This window comes from Akebia trifoliata, chromosome 2 (assembly GCF_017979445.1).
Source record: "Akebia trifoliata isolate Shusen 1 chromosome 2, ASM1797944v1, whole genome shotgun sequence".
NCBI classification, from domain to species: Eukaryota; Viridiplantae; Streptophyta; class Magnoliopsida; order Ranunculales; family Lardizabalaceae; genus Akebia; species Akebia trifoliata.
In genome coordinates this window covers 12,641,707-12,668,864 of record NC_141376.1, presented here as the reverse complement: position 1 = coordinate 12,668,864, position 27,158 = coordinate 12,641,707, and the positions used below count along the sequence as shown (strand labels likewise).

General features: G+C 36.1%; 2 protein-coding genes across 9 annotated transcripts; one reads left to right on the top strand and one right to left on the bottom strand.

The window, feature by feature from the left end:
* Positions 1-1,198: 1,198 nt before the first annotated feature.
* Positions 1,199-19,406, top strand: LOC147409626 (sporulation-specific protein). Of its 7 annotated transcripts, none has more exons than XM_086430879.1 (12): positions 1,199-1,429; positions 4,678-4,811; positions 5,350-5,550; positions 5,718-5,840; positions 6,151-6,188; positions 6,263-6,389; positions 10,733-15,157; positions 18,047-18,187; positions 18,260-18,367; positions 18,461-18,603; positions 18,794-19,116; positions 19,189-19,406. In XM_086430879.1, exons 2-11 carry the CDS (start codon positions 4,734-4,736, stop codon positions 19,074-19,076), a joined length of 5,667 nt encoding a protein of 1,888 aa, XP_086287005.1. In that variant the 5' UTR covers positions 1,199-1,429; positions 4,678-4,733; the 3' UTR covers positions 19,077-19,116; positions 19,189-19,406. The 7 variants fall into 7 exon arrangements, with proteins under 7 accessions (XP_086287005.1, XP_086286999.1, XP_086286993.1 ...); XM_086430873.1 differs by having other exon boundaries at positions 19,184-19,406; XM_086430867.1 differs by having other exon boundaries at positions 18,794-19,120.
* A 929-nt stretch (positions 19,407-20,335) lies between these two features.
* On the bottom strand, positions 20,336-26,822 carry LOC147409625 (membrane-anchored ubiquitin-fold protein 3-like). 2 transcript variants are annotated; one of them, XM_086430898.1, is made up of 4 exons: positions 26,740-26,822; positions 26,090-26,228; positions 24,876-25,046; positions 20,336-20,789 (listed from the first exon to the last, which is right to left on the bottom strand). In XM_086430898.1, exons 2-4 carry the CDS (start codon positions 26,217-26,219, stop codon positions 20,737-20,739), a joined length of 354 nt encoding a protein of 117 aa, XP_086287024.1. In that variant the 5' UTR covers positions 26,220-26,228; positions 26,740-26,822; the 3' UTR covers positions 20,336-20,736. The 2 variants fall into 2 exon arrangements, with proteins under 2 accessions (XP_086287024.1, XP_086287019.1); XM_086430893.1 differs by having other exon boundaries at positions 26,362-26,794.
* Positions 26,823-27,158: the final 336 nt, after the last annotated feature.

The window sequence follows — 27,158 nt, the reverse complement described above, 5'->3', positions numbered from 1 at the left end:
GGCTTGAAGTGCATCCAAAGATTGTTCTTTCTTTGAATCCAACGGTGTTGTTTCATGGATACAACCACTCATTGATTTGGTGAACTTTATGTACTTACTTTTGTTTATACAAGTCAAATGATAGTGATTTGAAGTTGTGATTTCTAATCAAAGTCATTAAATTTTGTAATCAATTGTTGCATAAAGGAATATTAGGTTGGGTTACTTTTGCAATTACAATATTACCATTTGTTACATGTTACGCAGACATGCATATTGGGTCTCGATCATGTTATAATGTCGACAACCATATTGGTTTAAATGACACCTCAACCCTTTAGAACGCATAATTTACATAGATTTAAATAAAAAAATATTTTTAAAATTCTTAAAATTTTGTACTTTATATATAAATCACACCTGAATAGACATTTAATTATTATTTTTTCGCTTTGACTGGCCGTACGTTCTATTCACCTGCACATTTACAATAATTATATATACCACTTTATGCAGAGGGACATATAGAGACTCGAAGATATGACTTGGGGAACAAATCCAGTCGCTCTTATTATCTCAGCTAGCCCTTGTCAAGTAAGTAGTTAATGCTAATACACGTTTATTTTATAAAGGAAAACACATCAGGTATGATGTATGGTAAGGAGATTATTTATAGGGATTCTAAAGAAAAGTCGATTAAACAAATTGCATTGAAAATATTATTGATACTTAGAAATTATGATTTTCCTCACATCTAAGTCATATGTTTGATAAATTCAAATTTCATTTGAGGTTAGAGAAGTTAATTATTTCTTAAATGAGTCATGCTGGAGTGATTAACTATAGACTTTTACGTCACGATGTGTGATACGAGGTACAATTTTGAGGTCACTTCAACATTATTCCTCTTAAATTGATTGAATGACTCACCCTTTGAATAATATAAATATCAAAATATCAAATAACTCCTCTTTAAAAATTGCTTAAAATCCAATTAGTCAAAAGATGACCTACCAATAAAAGATTGAAAAAAGTGCCTTAAAAAAAAAAGAAGAAGAAGAAAAGTAAGTGTCACTTGTAAGGAACCTCCCCTCAAGATTCAAAGGACATTATGATTATTCTTGTCAAGATGATGGGTAATTTTGTAACTTCGTAAAAATAAATTATAACTTATTTCCTTCCAACCTGTTTAATTAATGACAATAACAGGCTTTGGCGGGATGTCGCTTTTTTTAATCCTCTTTCGAAAGGATGATCTACCATCATCATCATCATCGCCATCATCACCATCGCTTCGCCACTTCAATGGCGAAGAAAAAAACCGTAGATTTCCTGTTTGCTCACACCAAACACAGTTCCAAGATCCAACACAGTCAGAGTTCTCGATCTTTCGTCTCTGCAGCTCTGTGCTTGTTCTTTGCAGCTTAAGTACTTGCAGATCCGGAATTAGGTAAGAATGATGGGAAATACGTCGTTCTTTTGGTAAATTTCTAGGGTTTCTATTTTGTATCTGTGGTTTGAACTGGCGGATTTACTGAAATATTCGTCCGTTTTTCTGCATTTGGAGTTTTGTGGGGGTGGAATCTGGTTTAGATTTACATAATTGACGTTTTTGGGAAGGAAAATAGTACGTTAGCTTTCGTTTACTACTTTATTAATTTTTTTTTGCCGTTTTTGAGCTAAATGTTTTGCTTTGGATTTTATTTTTATTTCCTTTGTAAAAGCCTCTGGAGTCGCTTTGGTTTGAATCTAGGGTTTGAAGTTTGAATCTGACAAATTTAGGGAGACTTTTGTTTGGTTTTAGATAATTGAGGTGTGGTTTTGTTGGAAATTTCTGATTTTTAGGTTTAGTTTTAGAAATGACATTGTTTTGGAGCCGAAACGTGTTATTTGGCTTCGTCAATTTAGTGTGAAATGTGAAGTTCAGTGTTACTGCATTTCTTAGATTTTGACCCCAGAACTTCTGCTTTTCTTTTTTTTTTTAATTTTCTTTCTAATAGTCTTTGAGATTTGAAGGTTCCAGAGTGGAATTGACTGATTTCTGAGGATTCTTCATGCTGTCAAGTCACCGATTGCTTGATTTAGCTTGAGAATCTGGTTCCAGTTACGTTCAATTGCATATTGAAAACAATCTTGATTTGAGTTGGAAAACAGAGTGAGTTTTTATTTCTCATTATGGTGTGAAATCAAGATCCGAGGTGTGAACTTAGAATTGGAGTTTTATCGCTTAAGCAGTTGATTTCCAGATTTAGCTTGGCATTTTTATGCCATATATCTGTTTTAAAAGCTTCAAATTTATCTGTATTTGAGAGATTTGCATAAGATCTCTGCCTTAATTTTTATTATCTGATGGATTTTTAGATTTGAAAGTTGGCAGATGTAAAATGCATTTTAATAATTATTTTATTATTATCACAATAATTTCATGTTGTTCTACCACATTTTAGGGTGAACCAATAAACAAATAGATCTGCATGTTTCTTACAATTTGTATTCCAGAATTATTGGGAAATAACTGGCACAACCCCCTCCCCCCCCAAAAAAAAAAAAAAAAAAAAAAAAAATACTAATGATAACCTCCTGCAAGGAATGCTCATTCCCTTCAAAGATCCTATGATTCTGCTTTGCCCAAAGGCCCAACACACTACAAATGGGGTAATTTCCACAAAATCTTCTCTTTGCCTCTCATGGCCTTGGACTACGAGCTATGTAACATCTAATGCATAGAGCTGAGGGAACACAATGATATATGGAAGAAAGAAAGAAATTGAGCTTAAACCATATGGGCAAAAATTGCAATGAAGAAATTACCTGTTGGATTTGCATGTAAAGCAAAAGTGCACAAAAATCCCATCCAATGGCTAATCTTATTTGAATTTGCTTGAGCTGGCAATTACGTGATTTTTTGGTACATTATTTCTAGGTGGACTCCAACTACCCATGGGAGCGTTCTCACTCAAGAATCTCATTCTTGGTTCTACTTCCTAATGTCTTCTTGCTCCAAAGTCTTAATGCTATCAGGATTCATTTGTGAACACGTTTAATTAGTTTGGTTCTTTCTGTCATTTTCTGATTTTATGTATACAGTTTTAAGATATCAAAGTTTATATAAACATAAACACTATATAATTAGGTTATATTCTTTTTATATGTGTAATGTTACCTATCAAAAAATAAAAATAAAATCTTTGTAGTGTTTTGAATTCTTTAATGTTACTCTCTATCTATGTATATACATGGATTCTTTCATACATACATTCGTACATATATTCATACATTTGAAAATTTAGCTTTGATGTCAAGGGAATATAAATTGTACTCCTTTATAGAGTAAGAATATTGTTTTAGAATGAGTAGGACCAAGGAAAAGTATATGGGTTGCAACTTCAGTAGTGACACAAATTCAAAACTAATGGCTAGGATGTGACATTGGTTCCATTATATACAAGAATGGAGAGATTGAGGAGGATGCTGTCCATAGAATTAGAGTTTGATGTTTAAAGTGGAGATGTGTTTCTTAAGACTACTTTAAGACTGGTTTATGCGTTTTGAAGTTAAACATTGGGCAATCAAGAAGCAATATGTTCATAAATTAAATGTAGAGGAGATGATGATGTTGAAAAACAAAAAAAAAAAAAAGAAATTATTTGTGAAAATATTGGAGTAGCCCTAGTGCGAGATAAACCAAGGAAAAATCCATTGAGATGATTTAGTCATTTAAAACCGATAATAATTAACAACCACAATTATAAAGAATGGTGCAAATTGAGTGTTCCAAAAGGGCGAGAGGAAGATCAAAAAGGTCATGGATTGAGTTAGTGATAGTGGATATGAAAACAAGTGAATTGGTAAAAGACATCGTTTTAGGCAAATAATTTCTATTTTGTGAAAGGAATGATGCTCCACAATTTTTTTTGTCTCCTCAACCGCCTTAATGAAATGATTTTTTACCGATAAAAAAAAGTTGGTGATAGTGGAAATTGGTAAAAGACATAGTTGTAGACAAAATTGACTGGAGAAAAAAATATTTATTCTCTTAACCCTAAATTTTGGTATAATGCTTTGTTGATGATGATGATGACTTTTTGGTATTTCTCTAACTGCTTGTTGGGCTCCAAACTTGTCTTCAAGAAATTTCAGAGATCCTTGTGCCTTTTCTCATTCCTAGTGTTTTTTTGGCACTAACGGGACAATATCAATATACTAGAGTTACGGCATAACATCCTCTTTGTAAAAAAGGGAAAACAATAAAGTTGGAGGGATATTATTAAAAAAGAGGAGAGAGGAGGAAATACGATAAAGTTGGAGGGAATTTTTGGAAAGGGGTAGAAGAGAAAAGGTAATAAAGTTGGAAGGGTATTCTAGAAAAGTAATAAAAGAGGAAAGAGAATAAAATAACAGTTGTCATATAGATTCCTAGCAAGATTAAATCTCAACCCCTCTTTATGAGAGGGATAAAGGGAGTGGGGTCCACCGTTGCATTTTATCATATGTATATATATTTTATGTTATTTTACGATAAACGCTCAGCGTAGAAGTACTTACTTTGTTGTTTTAGTTGTGGTTATCACCATAATTTTAACTCTCTTTGATAGTTGAGCATTTTACGTGGAATTCTTAACATCTAAATTATTGTTTTATTACCCTTTTATATAACTTATGCAAGGGATTGCAGTTTGATTTTGATTGAACTGATAGGGATTGAAGGAGGACAAGTGATTTTTTGCGGCTAGAGATCGATTGCTTGATAAAAAATGTCGAGGATTGCTAAGTGGAAGCTTGAGAAGGCAAAAGTAAAAGTGGTTTTCCGGTTGCAATTCCATGCTACACATGTAAGATTTGCTTTTAAATGTTACATTTGGTGGTAATCTTGGATCTTCCAGCTTGCCGAACTGCTTTCTTGACGGGTTTCTTTGTTCCTTTTGGCATCTCCTTTCAGATACTTTTATCTCTTGATGGCTTTTCTTTTTTATGATCCATTCGTGCTAATTGTTGTCCGGATGCTCTTGACACTTTTCCTCCTTAACATTGGTCTTAATAGGATATGTTTTGAACTTGATAGGTTTAAGTTCTGGTTGGGGAACTTTCTGCCATTTGTCCCTTTCCTATGATACTGTGAAAATTTTATATGCAATTTGCACGACCATGAAAACTTGTTAAAAATATTTGATTGCATGAGTTATGTGTTGCATGCAATATCTACTTAAGGTCCAGTCCAACTTCTGATTCCCATCATTTATTTAAGCATTGTTTAGAAAATTAGTTTTTTATGCTTGAATTTAAGTCCAGCTCACGGATATAAAAACAAAGTTTCTTTTTGCCGCTTCTCTTCATTTGATTTAACCTGAGTTGATTCTGTGCTTGTATCAGGTTCCGCAAAGTGGATGGGATAAATTGTTTGTATCTTTCATTCCTGTTGATTCTGGAAAGGCAACAGCCAAGACAAGCAAATCGAACGTTCGAAATGGGAGTTGCAAATGGGCAGATCCTATCTATGAGACAACTAGGCTTCTCCAAGATACCAAAACAAAACAGTATGACGAAAAACTCTACAAGATTGTTGTTGCAATGGTATTAATCCTCCCTAACTTGCCCATTTCCTTGTTTAATCCTGTGTCAAGACATTTCCTTGTATTTCCTTCCTCAGCACAGACATACACAAGAAAAATTGATTGTAAATTTGTGTCTTCTGTTTCGAGACTAACTATTTTCTTTGACTTGAATCTCATTGATAACAGGGTTCGTCCCGGTCTAGCTTCCTTGGTGAGGCTAACATCAACCTTGCTGATTATGCAGATGCATCAAAACCTTCAGCTGTTGCATTACCTCTTCATGGATGCAACTATGGAACTGTTTTACATGTGAGGATTTCTTATGTACTGAAATTTCCAATGTCTTGTTCATGGTTTGTCATTTTTTCTGATGACATTCTTCAGAAAATACTTCCAATTCATCAATGTGAATTTTTATACATTGAACTGAATTCTTAAGGGAGTTGGCTTTTATCTAAATTTTATAAAAGGAAACTTCATTTTTCGTACTATTGGGATTTTTGGGTCCTATAGTTTTCACACTGGTGTTTCTACCCAAGAACTGTGAGTTATTAGTAGAGATTAATACCATAAAATCCATCTTGCTGATGTTGTGATTCATTGAACTATCTGATGCCAGGTCACAGTCCAGCTGCTTACATCTAAAACTGGGTTCAGGTAACGTATCACAAACCGTATATAACATAGGCGTTTCTATTGTTTCCAAAAACTTAAATTGTGTTATCTCCCAGAGAATTTGAGCAGCAGAGGGAGCTCAGAGAAAGGGGGTTGCAGACAACCACCAACCAGAATAGTCATGATGAGCCTGCTGAAAAGTTATCAGCTTCTGCAGATTTATCCAGTGATCAGATAGATAAGGTTTGCCAATGTTTTCCCACATTGAGAAAGCTCCTACTATGTGATGCATAGCATGATGGATATTTAGATAGCTCAATGTATGCTCTCTTTTTCTTACTTCACAAACTTCTTTCTCAACTAAGTTAGAATATATGACCAACTAAGTTAGAATATATGAAATGGAATGATTATTTTTATCACCATACGCGTTTAACTACAGAAGTTATAGAATATGAAAAGAGAAATGCAAGGAAGCAATGCATAAAGCGTGCAACGTTGGCCATTTTCCATTTTTGATACTTCTTGAATGGTATTCTAGATGGCAACCCTTAGTGCACAGATACCTTGCTACTATTATTTCCCTAGGTGCCCAAGTAATAGATTAACTACAAAGTCATCACATCGAATCGTAGTGGTAAGATTTTTGCTTGGAATGTGGGAGTTCCAGAATTCAATTATTGGGATGTCCCTATTTATAATTTGAAATAATGGAAACAAGATGATCAAGGATTTGAGCTGAAAGAAATTATATTGATTATTGAAGTTGATAAATTTATCAACCATCCGAGAAACAATGTCTAAATATGTTGGAACCCAAGGGTTTCAACAGAATGTTAATGAAGTTTCTAGACTAACCCATAATACATCAAAATCAAGAATTTTGTCATCTATTCAAAGGGATTTTCTCTCCAGGGTAAAGCCAGGGAAGAGATTTTGGAGGATTGGGTTAGACCAAAAAAGTTGTGGAAGTGAATCCAGGGTAAATACGAAATTAGGAATTTTGGCTGGAAATGTAGAAAGTTAAATCCTCATACGGTTACGACTTGAAAGGTATTATTAAAATCCTTTTGGACTTCCACTAAGGGATAACTTTTAGGGTTGGAAGAGGAAATATGGTGTATTTTTGGGAGGATCGTTGGTGTATTGTATCGATCTTTACATGCAGTTCACAAGCTTGTAATTTATGATATAAAAAGAGGTTGCCAATCCAAAATTTCATAGTTCAGTCCCATGGAGAGCTCTCATGGGATTTTGGGTTTTTGGTGCAGCTTCAATGATTGGGAGATTCAGCCCATTGCTATTCTTACCAATTGGATCACTTTCTCCCATCTCACCTTGAGGCAAGGATCAAAGGGTGTGGGTGCGTAGTCAGGACAGTGTCTTTTCGGAAAGGTCATTTCATCTATCCGTAGTGCTCATTTTTTCATTCAAATTCCCAGCTTGGTGTCCTAGAACAATTCTTGAAGTCCCCCAAATTATTGAAGTCGGGAAACTAGAACAATTCTAGTAATCATCAAGCAGCTAATTACAAGATCTAACAGAGTAGGAACCATTGTAATTTAGTTTCCAAAATTGCATGCCCTCAATTTTTATTTATTTTTGGTTAAATATTTGAAATGCTTCATGCGATGTCTTTTATTTATTTATTTTAATCATTGTGTGATACCGTGTTTTGGATGGGTTGTAGTTGGCTTAAGTTTATCTGATTGGTGAAGTCTCAGAGGGTAGTTGGGTCAAGATGATGTTACCCTTGACATCTTTGAACCATGTGTAGTGAACTGAGTTGTATTTGTGTACCTCCTGGCACTACTCCTAGACTCTCCTTGCTAGAGTTTGAAGTTAACTTTTCCTCCCATTTGACTGTCCAAAACATAGTCTTGCCTGTCAGGAAGGGAGAACTATTGCATTGGCTCGGGCAAGAGGTTCTGAGTCAAATCTAAGACGCCGTTCTAAAATGTGAAAACCTCTTATTTGTGCAACTTGGGGATGCTCATGTTAGTCATTTTGGGGATATTTTTGATACTGGATACACCCTTATCCGCTAATGCTACATTTGCTTTGTAGCCCCCCCTCCTCTCGTGGTTATGGAAATTTCTCCATGGAGGCAGATTATTTATGCTCTCAAAATCTGTATTTGCCTCTGATGGTTTCCCAAGAAGACACATCAGTTGTTAGCTCTCATCTTTGAGGCTAAACTAACCACCAACAGAATTTTCCTAGGTGAACAAGGTATGAGGATACCTTGGTGGGCATCTGTAATTCTTGGAGGGTGTATTTTTTTGTTATGGATGTCCTGTGCCATACATGAGATTGTGGTTTCTTGTTCTTTTCAAGTTGACTTCCTTGGGAAATACTCCCTGGAGCGGTATGTGTTCGACACTTCTTACTCCTTCACTGTCTTGCTTAGGATGATTCTTTGAGATTTTATTGACATTATTGTGAATTATTCAAGCCAGGGGAACCCTCGTAATGAGTGGCTAAATGGATGCTATTGCATACGAGTTACTTTTTGTTCTGATGTAGGAGTCATGTCCTATTTACTGAGAAGATATACATTTGTAGTCTCACAGGGAAAAGCAAAAGAAATGAGTGCTGATCTATCAGGCTAGCGCAAATGTTATGGAAAAAGTCTTTTACAACAAAGGCAGCATTTTGTTCTTGAGTTTAAGCCTTCTCCTAAGGCACATTTTGTAGTACTCTTTAAGGTTTTAAAACGGTCGGGGATAGGTTTATTTTTCTTTAGGGTAGGTTTCATCTTGTTTACATGAGACTCCTTTTGGAGGATATCATTACGCTTTGTCAAAAATCAGCGGGAATACAAATCAAGATCATCAATGGTCCGAGTGGCACGCCCATTACAAGTTTTCTCGGCTTCCTTCATTATTCACCAGATACTCTCTCATCCAATTCCTCATCCATCTCTTCCTTTTTGTTAATAGTATCCAATGCATTTGGTTTTTTGCCATGTCTAGGTTATGCATACTTACTTTGCCATCAACAAGTTCCTTTGTAAATTCAATAAATACAAAATGATGATAATAGAGTCCTTGCATTCGTGGAGTTCATCAATCTCCTAAGTATGCTCCATCTTTTACCATTATATCCTTCTTGTATTATCCATCTTCCTCTGGACAAAGGAGATTTTTTCCCCTTCGAGTGTTATTTACCAGTTCTATGAGGACACTTAGGAGTGGTCGAGCTAGTTCTCGAAGGTGTGCTATGTTTGGGACTCCTTAACCATCATAAAGGAAATGAGCCTGAATCATCCAAGCAAAATTGCAATGAATAAGCAATTGGTTGGCATATTAACCACTAGCTTTAGGCAGGAAATAGAAATATACCGAAAGTAATTCCCCACGCAATGATGCTGTCCATGGACAAGACCCTGGCCAAGACCGTTCGGCAAGAAAGCTACCCTGGACAAGACCTTTGGGCCCTAGACAACGATGCAATTGCTAGAGAATAAAAGAAAGATTTGTCCGAGAACACGACATCCCCAGATCCATACCACATACTCCGATACTCCTCGGCCCGATAGATGGGAATACATGAAATTTACCTAATGATGCTAGTGATGGGTTGAACCTCCCAGACATTGAAGTTTCTCCTAAAGCTGAAATCCGAAGAACCTCACTTCCATCCTAAACTATGACGTTTTGATTGGCAAGTTTTTTGTTATCTGAAGTAGGAAACAAATTAGGAAATTGCACATGAAGAGGTGACGCACCACACAATGATCCTCCCAAAACTGGAGCTACCTTTATCCAGTCCTAAAGGCAATCCTCTTACATAACTTGGGCTGGATTTTAACTTGTAATCCTCCCATATCAACGTTTTTTTCCTCTGCCATCTTCAGTCACATCTGATGCTTGTGCCTTTTGAAGAAGACAATTTAATTGCAGAATGTTGTAATTGAAGAGGAATGGGGAAATTGGATCTCCTTGTTTCAGCTTCTCCTGCTTCTAAAGAAGCTGGTAGGAGCTCCATTATCCTCACTAAGAAATTCTGGTAACATAAGGAAATCACAAATATGGTGGTATATGCAATACTTAAAATTGGCTAGAGTGTGCTGGACCGTTCACTGTCGGTATGGCCTCAAATTTTTATTCTATTTTTGGGTAAAATGATCATTTGAGCTGACCCCTGATATTTGGGTTAGGGCTTGTTGCACAATGATCATTCTCAGATCCTTTGAATCTGACTGTCATGGATGAGACCTGTTCTTTTTATTGGAACTTTGGTTCATTATGTCCACTTAGGATACCAATATTTTACTATTATTCCATCTTCTATAGATTTTTAATTCCTTTTATTATGAAACTAGTAGATAAGGTTACCACTTCGTTTTTAGAAGTTTGTTACTATATAATTTTGAAAGTCCATATCTTGGGCTTGAAATTTCATATATTTATATTTTATGATGAGCTTCATGTCTATGTTGTGCTTGGTAAATATAATTATAAAACACATTGAAGCATCTTCTATGAATAATTATTTTCTTGCCAATGCATTCATAAATTCTTTTTTCTTGATGAAAAATGCTAAGATGATCATTTCTTCTCTTTTTTTCCCTTCTGAAACAGGTCAATGCAAGAGTTAGATTCAAATCAGAATTTAGAGAACTTCCTTCACTTGAAGAGGAGGTAGGTTTGAATGAAGATTATGCAGACTCGGCCGTGGGGATTGATGATTCATCAAACACTTCAGAAAGTTTATATGCTGAGAAGCATGATTCTAGCACACATGAAATCGATAGCCTCAAGAGCACAATATCTGGCGATTTAGGTGGGCTTTCCCTTAGTCAGAGTCCTCGTCCTGAGAAAGGGGATCCATCTGATCATCGGCTCTTGACACATGGGACCAACGATTGGGTCCATGGTTGGAGTTCTGACTATTCCATGGATAATGACTTGGCAACTGCTTACGAAGAGAATAGTAGACTTAGAGGAAGCTTGGAGGCGGCTGAGTCTTCTATGTTAGAGCTTAAGCTGGAAGTGAGCTCTTTACAAAGCCATGCAGATCAATTAGGTGCTGAAACACAGAAGTTTGCCCAATTACTTTCTGCAGAGATTACTTCAGGAGAAGAGCTGGCAAATGAAGTGGCTGTGCTGAAATCAGAATGTTTTCAGTTCAAAGATGATGTTGAACAGCTTAAGCAGTCTACATTAAGTAATTATTTTACTGGCCGAGAGACTGATGCAAAGGACCAGGTTCACTTGTTCCAAGATGTACAGATGAGATGGCTACAAGGTCTTCTGGTTTTGGAGGATAAAGTAAGAGAGATTCAAAACAAGGAAAGCCTCAGATGCCATGAAACAGGCCTAACTTTCCTTCTCCCAGACATAGAAGTATTGCAATGTGTTTTGCGGGATCTTAAACAAGGAACAACACAAGTAATTTCTCAGCTAAATGTGGAACCAGGAGAAAGAGCAGAGCCTGTTGATGCTATCGCTGCTTTGAAAGAAAAGATTTGTGATCTCGAAAGGGAGTTAGAAGAATCGAAAACTGAGCGCGGCAGCCTCACAAGAAAAATGGACCAGATGGAGTGCTACTATGAAGCTCTCATTCATGAACTCGAGGAAAATCAGAAGCAAATGGTGGGAGAGTTGCAAGACCTTAGAAACGAACACTCCGCTGGCTTGTACACAATTTCTTCATTTGAAACTCAGATGGAAAAGATGCACCAGGACATGAACGAACAGGTCTCAAGGTTTTCTGAGGAAAGCCGTGCCTTAAAGTCTCTTAACAATGAACATGAGAAAAGGGCCATTGCTGCAGAAACAGCACTCAAAAGGGCCCGCTGGAATCATTCTATTGCAGTGGATCAGTTACAAAAGGATCTTGAACTGCTTTCTTTCCAGGTTTTGTCAATGTTCGAGACAAATGAAAACCTCATTAGGCAAGCTTTTTCAGATGCTTCACAAGCTTGTTTCCAGGAAGACCTGGATGAGAATTCAGAAGCAGTAGATTCATGCTTGCAGAAGGATTATGCTTCATTGTTTCAAAAGCAGTACAAAACAAGGGTGAATGAATTTCAAGCAGAGGTTGATGTATCTAAGAAAACTGAGCAAGTACTGGCCTCGGATCAGGTGGCTTCCCTTCAGAAAATTATCAAGGAAAAGAAGAACTCAGAAGTACATGTGGATCTAGTTGTAGAGGCTCTGAGAGATTTGGATTCTGATACTGCTGAGATCTTGCAGTGTCAGAGCCACAATGCACAGCTAAAGAGACAAAACTTGGGTGGAGAAGTCCTTTTAGACGACCTAAAAAGACCACTTCTTTTGCAGGAAGAGCTTTATCGAGAGGTCAAATCCGAACTTTGCGAAATGCATGCGATAAACATATATTTGGATGTCTTTTCAGTGGTTTTACTAGAAAATTTGTATGAAGCAAGCAATGACATGAAGCTCATGAAAGAGAATATGGATGAACTTGCACAGAAGCTAGCACATTCAGCTGAGTATAAGGAGTTCCTGATGCTTAGGCTGCAGACTGCACTGGATGATGTAGATGCACAGAAGGAGTGCAAGGCTAATTGCATCACTAAGTGCGATGAATTGGCTTTGCAAAATAAAGTTCTGGAAGAGAAATTTCAAGGAATTTTCAATGAAAATTATTTTCTTACTCAAAAGGTTACTGAATATGAAAGGATGATCATGGAATATGGAAGCTACAGAAGCAAATACGAGGCTTGCACGGCTGAAAAAATAGAACTGGTGAATTTGTTAAAGCAGGAAACACTGGAGAAATACCATCTTCAGAATGAAGTTGGTTCTGTGCATGAAGAGTTGAAAACCTTGAAAGCAGATTTTGATGAGCAGTCCTCAGTCAAAGGCAATCTGGAGAAGATGGTCTCATTTCTGCAAGATAAGTTGGGGGATCTGAGGTCGACCATGTTATCTTATGACAAGCAGATCAATGGACCATCCCTTCTTTGTAAACCACCGCACCAAGAATTGGAGGACTTCACGAGTACCATCTTGAATTTGGAAGAGTTGCAGAAGAAAGCATATGAAAAGATTCTTCAATTCACCCAAGAGAAGAAGGATGTTGAGCAACAAAGAGATATAGCTCAGCGGTCGTTAAGTGGCAAAGTTTCAGAAATTCTACTCATGAAACAGAAATATGAGTCTGATAAGCAAGATATGATGTCTAAGCTAGATGTATCCAATGCCCTTGTGGAAAAGCTTCAGCTAGAACTAGAAAATGTTGCCAATAAATTGAAGATCAGCTCGGAAGCTGAAGAAAGATACACAGTGCAGTCCAAAGAGTTTTCCTCAAAACTTGCAGTTTTCGAAGTTGAGCTGCAACATCTTACGACTGAGAACGGGGACCTCGCTCAAAAGATCCTGGCATTGGAGAGTGTCAATGAAGAGCTTGAAAGTGCCAAGTCGACTGTTGTTGATTCTACACGTGAGAACCATTCTTTGATGATGTCTCTACAAGCTGGCAATGAAGAATCTGCGCATCTGGCAAACGAGCTTTGCCATATAAAAGAAAGTTTGAGGTGTATGAGTGATGAATTGCGTTCCGAGAGAGGTTTGAGAGTTGAGTTAGAGTGCAAAATTACAGATCTTACCTCAAAATTGGATAAGAAAAATGATGAGCTACTCTCTTTTGACAATGAAAAAACTGAACTTGTCCATCTCAAGCAGCTGGTATCAGATCTAGAACAAGAGAAGTCGAGTGTGTGTCATCTTTTGTTGTGCAGTGAGGAATGTCTGAGAAAGGCCGATGAAAATACTTCATCACTGCGCCTCCAAGTTATTGATCTGGAAACCTATTTAGCAACATCACATGAATATTGCTTAGCTGCAGATGTTGAACTCATTTGCACCCGAAACCAGTTCCAGAGCAGGATGCAGGAGCTTGTTCAGCAACTTGAATCTCTAGATAGGTGCTACAGAGAGCTTCATCTGAAGCATCTTGATGTATTGACCACAATGAATGGACGCATTTCTGGTGAAGCCCAGTATGTTCAAGAGAATGCGAGATTGTTGACAGTTCTTAATTCACTGAGGTCTGAATTAGATGCCACTGTCACTGAGAAAAGTATTCTTGTGGATCAAAACAATGTAATCTCCGTTGAACTTGAGATGTACAAGAAAAATGCGGCTATTGCAGAACGTGAGATTGAACAATTGAAACACGAGCTGTTGAGTACCGAAGACACAATCGATAGCTTGAAGTCCTCCAGAGATGAACTGGAAATCACAGTTTTGGTACTCAGAGCCAAATTAGATGAACACTGTGCTCAGACATTGTTGCTGGAGGAAAATGTTAATGAACTGATGATGCTGCGGAGCCAGAAGAATGAGCTTGCTCAGAGACTTTCGGAACAAATGTTGAAAACAGAAGAGTTCAAGAACCTGTCCGTACATTTAAAAGAACTTAGAGACAAGGCTGATGCTGAGTGTGTACAGGCTCGTGAAAAAAGAGAGACTGAAGGACCTTCATTTGTTATGCAAGAATCCTTGAGAATTGCTTTTATCAGAGAGCAATGTGAAACCAAGCTGCAAGAAGTGAGAACCCAGCTTTATGGTTCCAAAAAGCATGGGGAGGAAATGCTTTTGAAATTGCAAGATGCTCTTGATGAGCTTGAGATTCGAAAGAAAAGTGAGGCTTCTCACATAAAGAGAAGTGAAGAACTGTCATTGAAGATCTTGGAATTGGAAACTGAGCTGCAGACAGTAATTGCTGAAAAGCGAGAAAAGGTGAAGGCTTGTGACAGAATGAAAGCTGAACTGGAATGCTCTTTGATAAGCCTCGACTGTTGTAAAGAGGAAAAGCAAAAGCTCGAAGCTTCTTTGCAAGAATGCATTGTGGAAAGGACTAAAATTGCAGTTGAACATAGCTCAATGAAAGAACATCTGGAAAGATCTGCATCTCCCTCAAATATTCAAGAGGAAGGAAATGTTAAAGCACATGTTTCAGATCCCATTTCCATTGGGCCTGTCATCAAAGAGGCCTTGTGTGACGGAGAAGATGCATGCCGAGGTCCAATGCAGGTATTTACTCTTTCTTGTAATCATGCTTCACATTTAATTTTCTGTCTCCTTGAGCACCCTTCACTTTTGTGCCTAGGAGAGCAAAAGTGATGTATAGCATTAAGAGTTTGAGCCCGAGATTTAAAATTTAAGTAGAGTTTTGTCTTGATCTAGTAATATGAGAGAGAAAATGAGGTGCTCATTGGATCCACCAATGACATAATAGTACACTATTCTGAAAAAATGCTTCCAAGGGACAATTCATCTGCCTCGATTTATGAAATTAAAGCCCCTTCTGCTTGAATGCATCTCAATCTCTCCATCCTTATGTACAATAGATCTGAGACAACGAAAATTGCTGCTTCAGGGTACTTTTAGACCATCAGTTTTTATTGGACATTCCTCTTCATGGGTGTTAGTACTACAGTTACACTTGATATACCAAGTCTTGGTTTTATTTATTCTAAAACCCTTGGATCCCAACACCTCTCTCCATAATTCTAGTTTTGCATTAATTCTATGTTGCATGCAAATAACATTTACCAAGATATGTTCTTTTGATTTTAAGTAGTTACTTCATTACAATTAGAGCAAACAAATATGGACTCAAAGCTGATCCCTGATTTAAATCAATTGTAATTGGACACTCATTTATTTCATCTCCATTTGCTCACGCTAGTAACAATTCTTTCATACGTATCCTTGATTACGTCAATATATCCATTCGGGTCTCCTTTCTTTCCCAATACCCACAAAATTAATTTTTTTGGTACTTTGTCAAATGCTTTCTTTGGGTCAATAAAAAGCATATGGAGATTTTTCCTCTTTTCTCTGTACTTCTTTATCATTTGTCTAAGTAGAAAGATTGCTGTGACAAATGACCTACCTGGCAGTGTAGTTAAGGGCGAAAGACCTCCCGGTGCCTAAGGCGTAAGGCAAGGTGCATGCCTGAGTGTATCAAGGCACAGTAAAATTATAAGTATAAAATTATAAAAGGCAAAAAATAAAATAGTGAAAGATTGGTTCTAGATATTTTACAATTATAATTTGTGTAGGTATGAGTTCTATACTTAAGTTGAAGTATTCAACACGTCAAGAAGAAGAAGATGAACAATCAACAATAGCAGAAATATTAGAGGAAGAAGAACAATAAGAGAAGTAGAAGCAGGCCAGCAACAACAAGTGTTGTTGCTGCTACGACACAATGACTAGGGCTATCAATGGGCGGGTCTGGGCCATGTTTGGTTGAGCCTAACCTAGCCCTAAAGAAGCGGGTTCTACCTTAGACCAGCCCAATACCCCTATTAAGTCTATTCGATTAAAGCTCTAACGAGCTCGGGCCAATAAAAATTACAAAATGTAAAATTCGACATTTTTTTAAGTAAAAGATATATGTATTCCAATAAATTTTTTTTTTGTATGTAAAGATTATATAATCAAATCTGAAATTGGTATCTCACTCAAACAAAATACAATTATTTGATTCAGTTTTTGGTGAGGCGTGTGCCTGCGCCTTGAGTGAGGTGCAGTCAAGGTGTTCCTTGGTATACCTCACTTACATTACCTTGCCTGACTTGTATTAAGGTGCCTTCGATTCGCCCGGTCTTGTGGTGCACCTGAGGCGCAAGACGCCCGCCTTGACTACAATGCTGCCTGGCTTAAAATCAAATTGGTTCTTTGATATATTTGTTTTTTTTCGTAATCTTTGTTCAGTCATTCTTTGCATAATTTATAGATCGAAACGTAAGAAATTTTATAGGTAGTACGAGAGGTGATTAATCTGTGCCTTATGGAAAATACACTTTCTTGTATTTCTCTTTTGTCCAAGAAGGTCATGCAGCTTCCTTATAATTTGATTCCTTCATTTTCTTTTACTTAATAATTTTTTTGCATTTATAGAAAAATAAATAAATACTCGAACTACTCCTTTATTCTCAACTTAAATCTTCATATTAGGTTCACCAATATTGGTATCTCCCAACATACCAAACAGCTATTAGTCCATCTGTTGTAGGAGATGCAAGCATTGATATGTAAATTTACGTTTTGTTTTATTTTTATGAAGCGAAAGATATTTTACCCATTTGCATCAAGCTTAAACTAACTTCTTGTTGTTGTGCACTCCAAAAGAACACTATAATAATTGGTGAAGATCTATTAATATCGTCATTCCTGGATCTAATGGGGAACGTTCGATGTATCGATTTCTTTAAATGTATTACCACATCCCATTTTGTGTAGGTCAGTTGAATCTTCATGCCCAAAACCTCGGTTTTGGTAGTCATTTAGTTGGTACCTCCAAAGGAGCAGGAGACTGCCATTATTAGTCACCCTTCTTGGAGGATTATATCCACGAACACAAAGTTTATGGCTGACCCACATTGATCATTAACATCTGTCTGTTACATTTATTTTTCTTGTCGTTGATCATATGTATAGAACAAATTTTGGGATTGGGTACAACATAAAAGATATTTTAGAAGCACGATTCCTGCAGCAGAAGAGGGGGTGTGAAATGAAGGTTTTTATGACAATTGATAATTCTATTCATTTTCAATTAGGCTTTCTCTAACTGCTTTAGGGATGTTAGTGCTTCTTTGGTAGCTCCTCACATGTACTCTTTATCTGCTTGTGCGTTTATAGTACTAAGACTTCGCTACTGAAGCTGCATTATATACTCTTCACCAATACATCCTTGTGATAGGAGCCTTTTCTCATGGAGCTCTCTTCATCAAATATTACAAGAAGTGTTGACATGCAAATCTGTTTTAAACGCATCCAAAAGAAAAAAACCCTGAAAGTTTTACATCTTCGTTTCATAGTTTTTTCTGAATCATTCTTCTTTAAGCCTCTATTTATATTTTGGGGGTCGCTCTTTTTACTAAAATTGTATTCATAACCATATAACAGGATGGTCTCATACCTAGAAGTGTAGTTGAAATTTCAAGACAAGCTCTCATGGATCAGGACGGCCTGAAGCACTTAGCTTTTGTCAATGAACATTTTAAAGCCCAAACCTTAAAGTCTAGCATGGACTACCTGCATAAAGAGGTATCTATATGTTAATGTTCCAAAAAAAAAAAAAAATTGAGAATCCATGCTAAACCTGTCGTATGCTTGCAGTTGGAAAGAATGAAAAATGAGAACTTGGCTTCTCTTCCTTCACAAGATGCAGATAATTTTGAGCCGGCTTATCAAGGTTTACAAAGGGAATTATTGCAGTTACACTTGGTATATATATAACTATTTTTAAATGTATTCTGTACCACTTAAAATCATAATCCCAACCATTCATAATTTCCTCTCTTCTTTTCTTTTTGTAAGGCAAATGAGCGGCTTGGGATCATATTCCCTTTATTTAATGAAATTCAAGGCAGTGGGAATGCATTAGAAAGAGTACTTGCATTGGAAATTGAGCTTGCAGAAGCACTCAAGTCGAAGAACAAATCAAATGTCCATTTCCAGAGGTAAGTCGTTGATGGATTTTATGTTCTATTTGTCGTAGTGGAAGCACACAACCTTCAATGTTTTTATTTTAGCGACTGCATATGTTATCATACAATTCCATAAGTTTCCACTTTTAAAGGGACTGATTAAAACCTTAAAGTTTTGAACTTGCAAAAGTGGAAATATTAGAATTTTTCTTTTTGGGTTCAGTTCGTTCCTGAAACAACACAGCGATGAGGAAGCCATATTCCAAAGCTTCAGAGACATTAACGAGTTGATCAGAGACATGTTGGAACTTAAGGGAAGGTATACAACAGTGGAAACAGAGCTGAAGGAGATGCATGACCGTTACTCTCAACTAAGCCTCCAGTTTGCAGAGGTGGAAGGAGAGAGACAAAAGCTTGTGATGACACTAAAGAACTCTAGAGTGTCCAAGAAGACTCGACAACAGTTGAATCGCTCCACATCTGCCAGTTTAGAGGATCCTTCCTAGCACCAAGATTAGTCCCTACAATGGATATTCCCCCCACCATGTCTGTAAGTCCCCAGACATCTTCCCTCTATTCTGATCGATCCGTGGGTTGACTATTTTTTTTCTAGGTTAGACTGGTGGGCTTCTGAGGGGCTGCTGTACATACGAGGATCATAAATCTTGGTGGTTGGATGTCCAAAGCTGAGACGTAGTATTGGTTTATGTATATAATAAATGCCAAGTCACCCCTTATCCTGGTCGGTTACCTGATCAAACAGTATTACATGTGTACTTGTAATTCCTTATGTTGTATAGTAAATCAAATTCTTTCATTGCTCTTGGTAGTCTAAATGGAGGTTTCTTACATACATAATGATGTTTTTTTCTCCGATTGTCGTATGTTGGGAAACTTTTTTGAACTCTCTTTAGGAGGTTCTGATATCCATAGTTGGATCTCTATTGTTTTTTTTTATATAAAAAGTACAAAGAATTCAAAAGGGTTTCTTTGATGACTTTTGGTTTAAGTAGAAACTAACTTGCATTGCTTAGTGCCTATTTTTGGTAGTTTGCGTGTCAACCATCTTTCTCTTTGAATTGGTAGTTGGGCTTTGGCCTTCTTTTTCTCTTATATTAATGAAGAAGTATTAAAATAAAGTCTTCTAGAAGATTTTTTGATGTAGTACATTTATCTTCTAGTAGCATTTGATTCTATTTTCTAGATCCAATAGGATTTTTACTTTTGTCAAAATTAATTTTTATTATTTAAGTTATAATAAAAAATGTTTAAATTAAGTTTTAATAGATTTAGAAAATTAGTGTTATGTTGTGAATAGGTTAAGAAAATTATTTTTTAATATTTTAAAAGGTTTTTAAGTTGTTATGATGAAATTATCTATATAATGAATTTCAAAAAAGACATTAAATCAATCAGAAATATATTAATTTAATTATCTTTTTCTCCTCTCCTTTAATTACTTTTTTTAATTTTATATTTTATTTTCTTTCAAAGTATTGTTTATTTACCTATTGAATCTATTGATGATTCACACGGTTCCGCTATGTCACTTTTATAACCTTTACACCATTAGAATTTTCTAAAATACTAACTAGATTTTTCTTAAAAAGATTTTAAAAACAATAAATGATGTTGGACTTTAAAATAAAATCCTTCCAATTTCCAAATGAGTGGACATGAGCATTGGATATCTCTTGAACTACATTGTGGGGATTAGTTGTCAGATTTTCTTAAATAATGAACCAAAAAAAAAGGAAAAAAAAAGGAATAAATCACAAATAAAATTGAATGAAACATAATAGTAGGTCACCACAATACTGCAACTGTAAATTGAAACAATGCCTGCAAGTCATGAGAAAAATTATTCATTCTAGTCGACTATAAAACCCCAACAAAACCAGATAAATATTCTTATTTTCTTGTCCCTTTTTTTTTCCTTTCAGTGTGAGAAAGCATTCTTGATTGATTCACAAGTTCAGCAGTCCCAATCCATTTTCTCCTTCACACGTGAATGAAGGAGAATACACAGCTGAAACCCGTCGAGATATCTGAATCAGCACCCAAATATTATCAGCTTTTGAAATTCATCTCAGCAAGGAAAATACCGTAACACAGGTCGAGATATCTGAATAACTAGTGAAGAAGCTTTGCTGTTCTTATTTGAAGTCACAAGATTGAGCATGAACATCTGTTCTTCGGGGAATTAGTTAGCAGTCTCTCTGTCACAAACATGTGTTAATATTAGAAGAAAAAAAAATTGGGTTGGGACTTGCGTTATGCATCTGGCTTTTATGTTTGTGTGAATATGTGCGTGCACGCGTACGTGCTTGTGTGCTAAATAAAAATATGAGATTAGGTTTCAAAGGCGGTAATGAAAGAAAATTATCCATCCCATAGCTCAAATCACAAATACAGTATAAAGGACCCTTTAGTTTCTACATGCCTAAGATGCAACATTAAAGGAGAAGACCTTCTACCTGAAAAGTGAATAAAAAATCCAAGTAGGAAAATCTTCAAACTTTCCAATGGAGCAATCACTTTCCTTATAAATCTTGGCCTCAAAAACCATGTTCAAATAGTAGAACCCCACCCCTCCCCTCCAAACATTCAGCTTCCCAAGACACAATAATCTCCACCATGAAATTATAAAAATCTAAAATTTGTGGGAACCATTTAAAAATGGAAATGCAAGAAAGGATATTAAACCTCTTGACTTCAATTTTGAATTAATAAATCGGTCTTGACATGATCTTGTTATTGTTGCATGCCAATAGATTTGGAGAGAATCATTTCAATCTTACCCCTTTTTTTGGGGGAAGGCAAATAGGTTAGGGTTAGTGAGTCCAAGTATAAAGACGGGTTTCAACCTGATTCCATGGCATCAACGCCCATAGAACTAATCAACTTAACAAAGTGCACTTGATTCAAACCAGTTGGCTGACTATCTGACAATCAGCAAATCCCTTCACTCAATCTAAACAAGACTTAGAAAAAGATTACATAATAGTCCTACCAAGATTTACTCATTTCACAATGTTCACCTTTAGCCACATATTGAAAAGGAGGCTCCAAACAATCTGAAAACATTAAAATCCAATCTTGGAAGTGCTTCTCAAATTATATCAAAAAAAAAAAAAAACTGGTTTTGCACTCTTTTGGACAACATGGTGACAAGGAGACTCCAAACAATCTGAACACATCAAGATCCGATCTTGGAAGTGCTTCTCAAATTATTTCCAAAACTGGTTTTGCACTCTTTTGAACAACAAGGTGATCGACACCACACAATGATTTTGATCACCATGAAGGAGGCATTTCCCAAGGAGGATCTACTAACCCTTTATTTCAAGAGGAAAGAATATCATCAGAGTTACCTCCAGACACACAACACCAAATGACTCTTAGATCATGTGAACCTTAAATGTGCATATCCGGACTTCGTTTGAAAAACAATGGCTGAAACCAAGTTTTCCAAAATAGAAATGCATGTCACAATTTATACCAATCCACAGGATTGTGGCGTGTGGGTTGTTTGAATTTGGATGTAAATTTAATTGAAACCATGTCTTTTAGGGGGCTATGGTCTAACCGGTTTTACCTCTAATGTCCACGTTCAGAAACCTATCTAATGGAGCCTTTTTTTATTATTATTACAAATAATAACCGTCATCTTATTGTCTTACTGAGTGAACTTCAGGCTTGTGTATTTCACTTGCATTTGCATGTATAGAGCAATTTACCTTGCGTAAGTTTTGCATCTTTGCCACGTGTCCCATAGGATGAACAAGTCTCTCCCATGGTTAAACAAAAGTTAGACAGGAAAATTGATTGTAACCCTGAAATTGGTAGTAGAATCACAAGAAACATATATGTGCACTATACCCAGAGCTGGACTGGGTTACGTTATTTTTCTTTCTTAAAAGAAATATATGTTGCTCAACAGGAAAAAGAAAAAGAAGAGAGAGGATATCCTCCACATGCAGTGATCTTGCCAATAAAATTTAAGCTTTACCGCAGATGATATAATTAGTGTTCAAAACACGTTCCTTTAAAAAGGAAATCTACTCCTAAAAACAGATGATCGAACAGACGTTCCTGAAGCAATTAAGCATCATTCTTGGACATTGAACTCTGAAACCTTAGAAATCCTAAAGGAATTAAAGACAAACGAGTATCCCTCAATCAACTACCTCAATGCATAGCTTTGCCACAAAAGCACTCCATCATATTCCAAAACTTTGGGGCCATCTTAATCTTAATCTTAATGAATGGAGGGATGTTGCTCCATACAATTCTGTCTCAAGTCATTTTTTTTCGTTTAAGTGGCTTCATATCCGCTCTCACTACCTCAATCCACAACTTTTTTAGTCTTCCCCTTGTTCTTTTAGAATTCCAACTTCTAACTAGGACTGTCGGTGGTCTTCATCGCACATGGCCAAATCATCTCAATCGATTTTCCCTTAATTCATCATTTATTTGGGAATGCCTAAACTGTCATGAATGTTTTCAATTCTAATTTTATATATCTTAGTCTATCCACTCATCCAACTCAACATCCTCATCGTTCTTACCCTCAACCTATGAATATGTTGTTTCTTGAATACCCAACATTCAGCAGCTAATTTCATATATAAAAAAATTCCTTTGATTTTAGATGCATACATCACATAGCTCTCCAAAAGCACACCTCTACACTAGCAATCCAGCTTTACTTATGTTGACAACATCCTTCTCAATTTCTCCATATTTCTGTAGAATAGAATGAAGATAATTCCCTGCACTTCTCCATCATTTGTCTAAGTAGAAATATGGTTTTGATGGTTAACCTCCTTGTCATAAAATCTAATTGGTTATCTGATATATTATTTTCCTTAATCTTTGTTCCATCACTCTTTCTCATAATTTCATAGTATCACTCATAAATTTGACGCCCAGTATTTAATGTAACTCAATATGTTTCCTTTGTTCCTTTACCATTACTAGGTACTTTCCTTTTTGCATTCGTATGATATCTTTTGTCTTCAGAATATTACTGAACAACTTGGTTAGCTAAGAAAATTCAATATATCCCATTTACTTCCGTAGTTCTATCAAAACGTTATTTGGTGTTAAAGTCCTACATCTTTTCATCTTTTCTAGAGTTATTTTCACTTCCAATACACTAATTCAATAGAAGTGTGTGTGCCCTGATCTCTCATATCTTCACATAATCCTAAGCCTCCTGTGTAGTTTTTTTTTATTATTATCATGGGTATCCCCACCCTTCGCGTCAGACTAATCCCACAGTCACACACACCACCCCCTTGGAAAGTCCTACATGCAACTGGTTGAGTCAAGGGTCAACCGGACCCTGGAGGGTGGCCCCAAGGAATTCATTGCTTCATGGGGTTTCAAACACTTGACTTACCCTTCTTGAGGAGCTTATCAAGGCTCAGCTTGCCACTAGGCCAACCCCTTGGGTGTATCCTCCAGTGTAGTTACTATTTAATTATTTTAGGAAATAAACCCGCCACCTTTTCTTAATTTCTTCATATTTTACCAAGACTCATATTCACCTTTAGTGCAATTAACATAATCTAAGTCTTCGGTTTTCCTTTCTCCAATATATTCTATACTGTAAAGCTACTTATCACTTGTAGTCCCAAACCTTTCATATAGATCATCATATTCTTATTTATACTCCACTTACCACTCTTTTCATTTCTTCTTTAGCTTTTAATACCTTTTCCAAGTTTTATCCATTTCTAGTCATTTGACGAACTTGTAATAGATCTTTTTTTTCTCTAATGACTTTTTGAACCTTATCTTTCCACCATCACGTTTCCTCAGGTGTGACTTTTTCCCATAGATTCCCCAAGAACATCTTCCATTACTCACTCAATATATTTAGCTAACTTACAAGATGCCATTTAAATATTAACAAATATGTTAACTAAATATTAAGACTTATTCAAGCTAATAGGATTGGGAAATATTTATAGTATAATCAAAATAGAAATTAACATATCAGGAAAGAAATTAAGTATTGATAATATCCACACAGCTGATTAAAATAAACATGCCATGATGTGTGATTGATTCCCAATACGTTAGTGATTATAACCATCTTGCTAAGTTGGTTAAAGTTTGTGAGTGTTGATACCATGACCTGGGTTCAAAATCCTCCTTCACCTACTAATTATTGACCACTAATCTCGCTTGCATAGCGAAAAAAAGGTGGTGCTGTGTATTTGGGTAAATGAATGCATGTGTGTGTGTCTGCATAACTGTAATAAATATGAAACATTAAGTGATTTGTAGAGTACCATTGTTCTTGTCTGATAAAGGAGGCTGCACGACAACATGCATAGTGATGACTCCACCAGGAAGATCACCGACCAGTACCCTGGACTCGGCAAGGGTCCTGTTATTTTCCAGTATTTTCCCCGCATTGATAAGCTTTACATGGTTTATTGTTTTTGGACCATTTTCTTTATCTACAAAAAGAAGACAGCTTTCAGTGAGAAAATCATTAACCAAGTAAAATAGAAACCGAAAAATCGGTGTGAACTACAAAACCAACTCAAGAACCCTTTCTTTCTAAAATGTAACGAGACATAACATGAGTAAGAGAAAATAGAAGCACGAAATGAAGAAAAATAACCAAATGAAAACAGACTACTTCAATCACAGACATGGTTTTAAAACTCGTCCGAGACCGAGACGTATCACTAGAGTTAACTCGGTATTGGAGCTGAACGAGACCAACTCACAAAGTCACGTTTTTGACCGAGATTTAGGACTCACGTTCAATTTTTTTATTTTTTGAACAAGATGTCTCAAACGTATCGGAAAACTCGTCCGAGACTACTCGGTATCGGGCCTGGGTGAGACGAGACGCGAAACCGAGTTTTAAAACCATGATCACAGATGTACCCAAGTTTTGCAGTCTGAAGCAAGTTGTAAACATAAATGAAAGCTTGGAAACAAACGCCAAAAGATCCCCAAAGTTCCAATTATCACTCAATCTTCAACACCACCTCGATTCAAATGGTTAGCCCCACATTGAAAAACTAACTTGCTATGAATTCAATCCTCATTGACCCCTTGAAGACACCCACACAGAGAAGAAGAGATATATACATATATAGATATAGGGAAGGAGGGGATGGAAATCAAGAGAAACACCATAAATACAATCTGAGATGATAATCATTCCTCTTATAGACTAAAGAACATTCTAAATTTAATAGAGAAAAGGCGACAATTGAGCCATATAGATCATGATTAATTTACAACAAAGATGTCACTAAATATATTTTAAGAGAAGAGATTCACAATAGATCCACCTAAGATACAAAACATGGAAGTACAAAAAAAGCCTTATTACATTACATATAGAACTTCAAAACATTGGTTCCAACCCTTTGAATCTCGAGCGAAAAAAGGACAAATAAGGAAGCAATTTGAAACAATACAAACATAAAAAGATTCATTTATGCATAAAATTAAGAGAGAAAAAAAGAAAAAAAATTCAAACCTTGAGGCCATTGAGAAAGTATGATTTCTTTCAGAGATGCAACAGTGGTAGTTGGATTGTATTTGTTTGGACCGATGTCGGTTCCATCGAAAAGCCTGAATTTAAGCTCAATCAAATCCTCTCCAGCCATTACAACAACCTTTTGAAGAAAAAAATCCAATTCAAATTCTCATAATCTTTACTCCAAAAAAATAAATATAATAAACTATATTCTTATAAATCAAATTAAAAGAATTCCCTCTAAATTCCTTAATCTAGCAATAGATCTTCACCAGAGAATTTCTTGTTTGTGAAGAAATTCATCATTTTAGACAAAATCAACCACAACCCAAATAAAACTCTTCAATAAGAAGATTCACAAAATCCTCTCTTGCCCACAAAATATGCTCATTCAAGATCAATTTTTTTTTCTGCTGTTTCAGAGAACAGGAGATCCACCACAAACCCAGACCAAATCTATTGATTACTAGCCCCAAACAAACATTAAAACTGATAAATCCAGAGACCCAAAACAAGATTTTTCATTTAAATAAACATGATTGGTGAATTTGATCAGAAAGAAAAACCCATGTGAGATTTTTTGCTATAATGAGGTGAGAAAGGGAAACGATGGATGCTTGTCTCCAAGAAGAAGCTTATGTGGCTCTCACAGCTTAACGTGCACACTGTCCCTTTTATTTCTGTTGAAACTTGAAAGTAAGAAAACTAACACAAATGGCAACTTTTCAAGCAAGATTTTTTATTTCCTGAATTTGACTGAAATCTAAAGGGAAGAAAATGAGTTAATTTTACATAAATGCCCTTTTGTTTTTTGCAAAAATATTACATACATTATATTGCCACACCAAATTTTATTTCTAGCACAATAATAAATTAAATTAAATATTACACTCTAGTTATGATTAATCACTAAAGTGACGCCAAAGTTTTATTTTTTGCTTATCGTGGGCATCCCCACCTTTCGGGTGAGACTAATCCTACGGTCACATGCATCGCCCCCTCGGAAAGTCCTACGTTCAACTGGTTGAGTCAAGGGTCAATCGAACCTTGGAGGGTGGCCTTAAGGAAT

Coding starts and splice junctions, on each gene's coding strand:
- LOC147409626 (XM_086430879.1), top strand. CDS start 4,734: ATGTCGAGGATTGCTAAGTGGAAGCTTGAGAAGGCAAAAGTAAAAGTG. Junction 4,812..5,349: donor TGCAATTCCATGCTACACAT/GTAAGATTTGCT, acceptor TGCTTGTATCAG/GTTCCGCAAAGTGGATGGGA. Junction 5,841..6,150: donor ACTATGGAACTGTTTTACAT/GTGAGGATTTCT, acceptor ATCTGATGCCAG/GTCACAGTCCAGCTGCTTAC.
- LOC147409625 (XM_086430898.1), bottom strand. CDS start 26,219: ATGGCTGGAGAGGATTTGATTGAGCTTAAATTCAGGCTTTTCGATGGA. Junction 25,047..26,089: donor ACTTTCTCAATGGCCTCAAG/GTTTGAATTTTT, acceptor TTCTTTTTGTAG/ATAAAGAAAATGGTCCAAAA. Junction 20,790..24,875: donor TTTATCAGACAAGAACAATG/GTACTCTACAAA, acceptor TGTTTGTGACAG/AGAGACTGCTAACTAATTCC.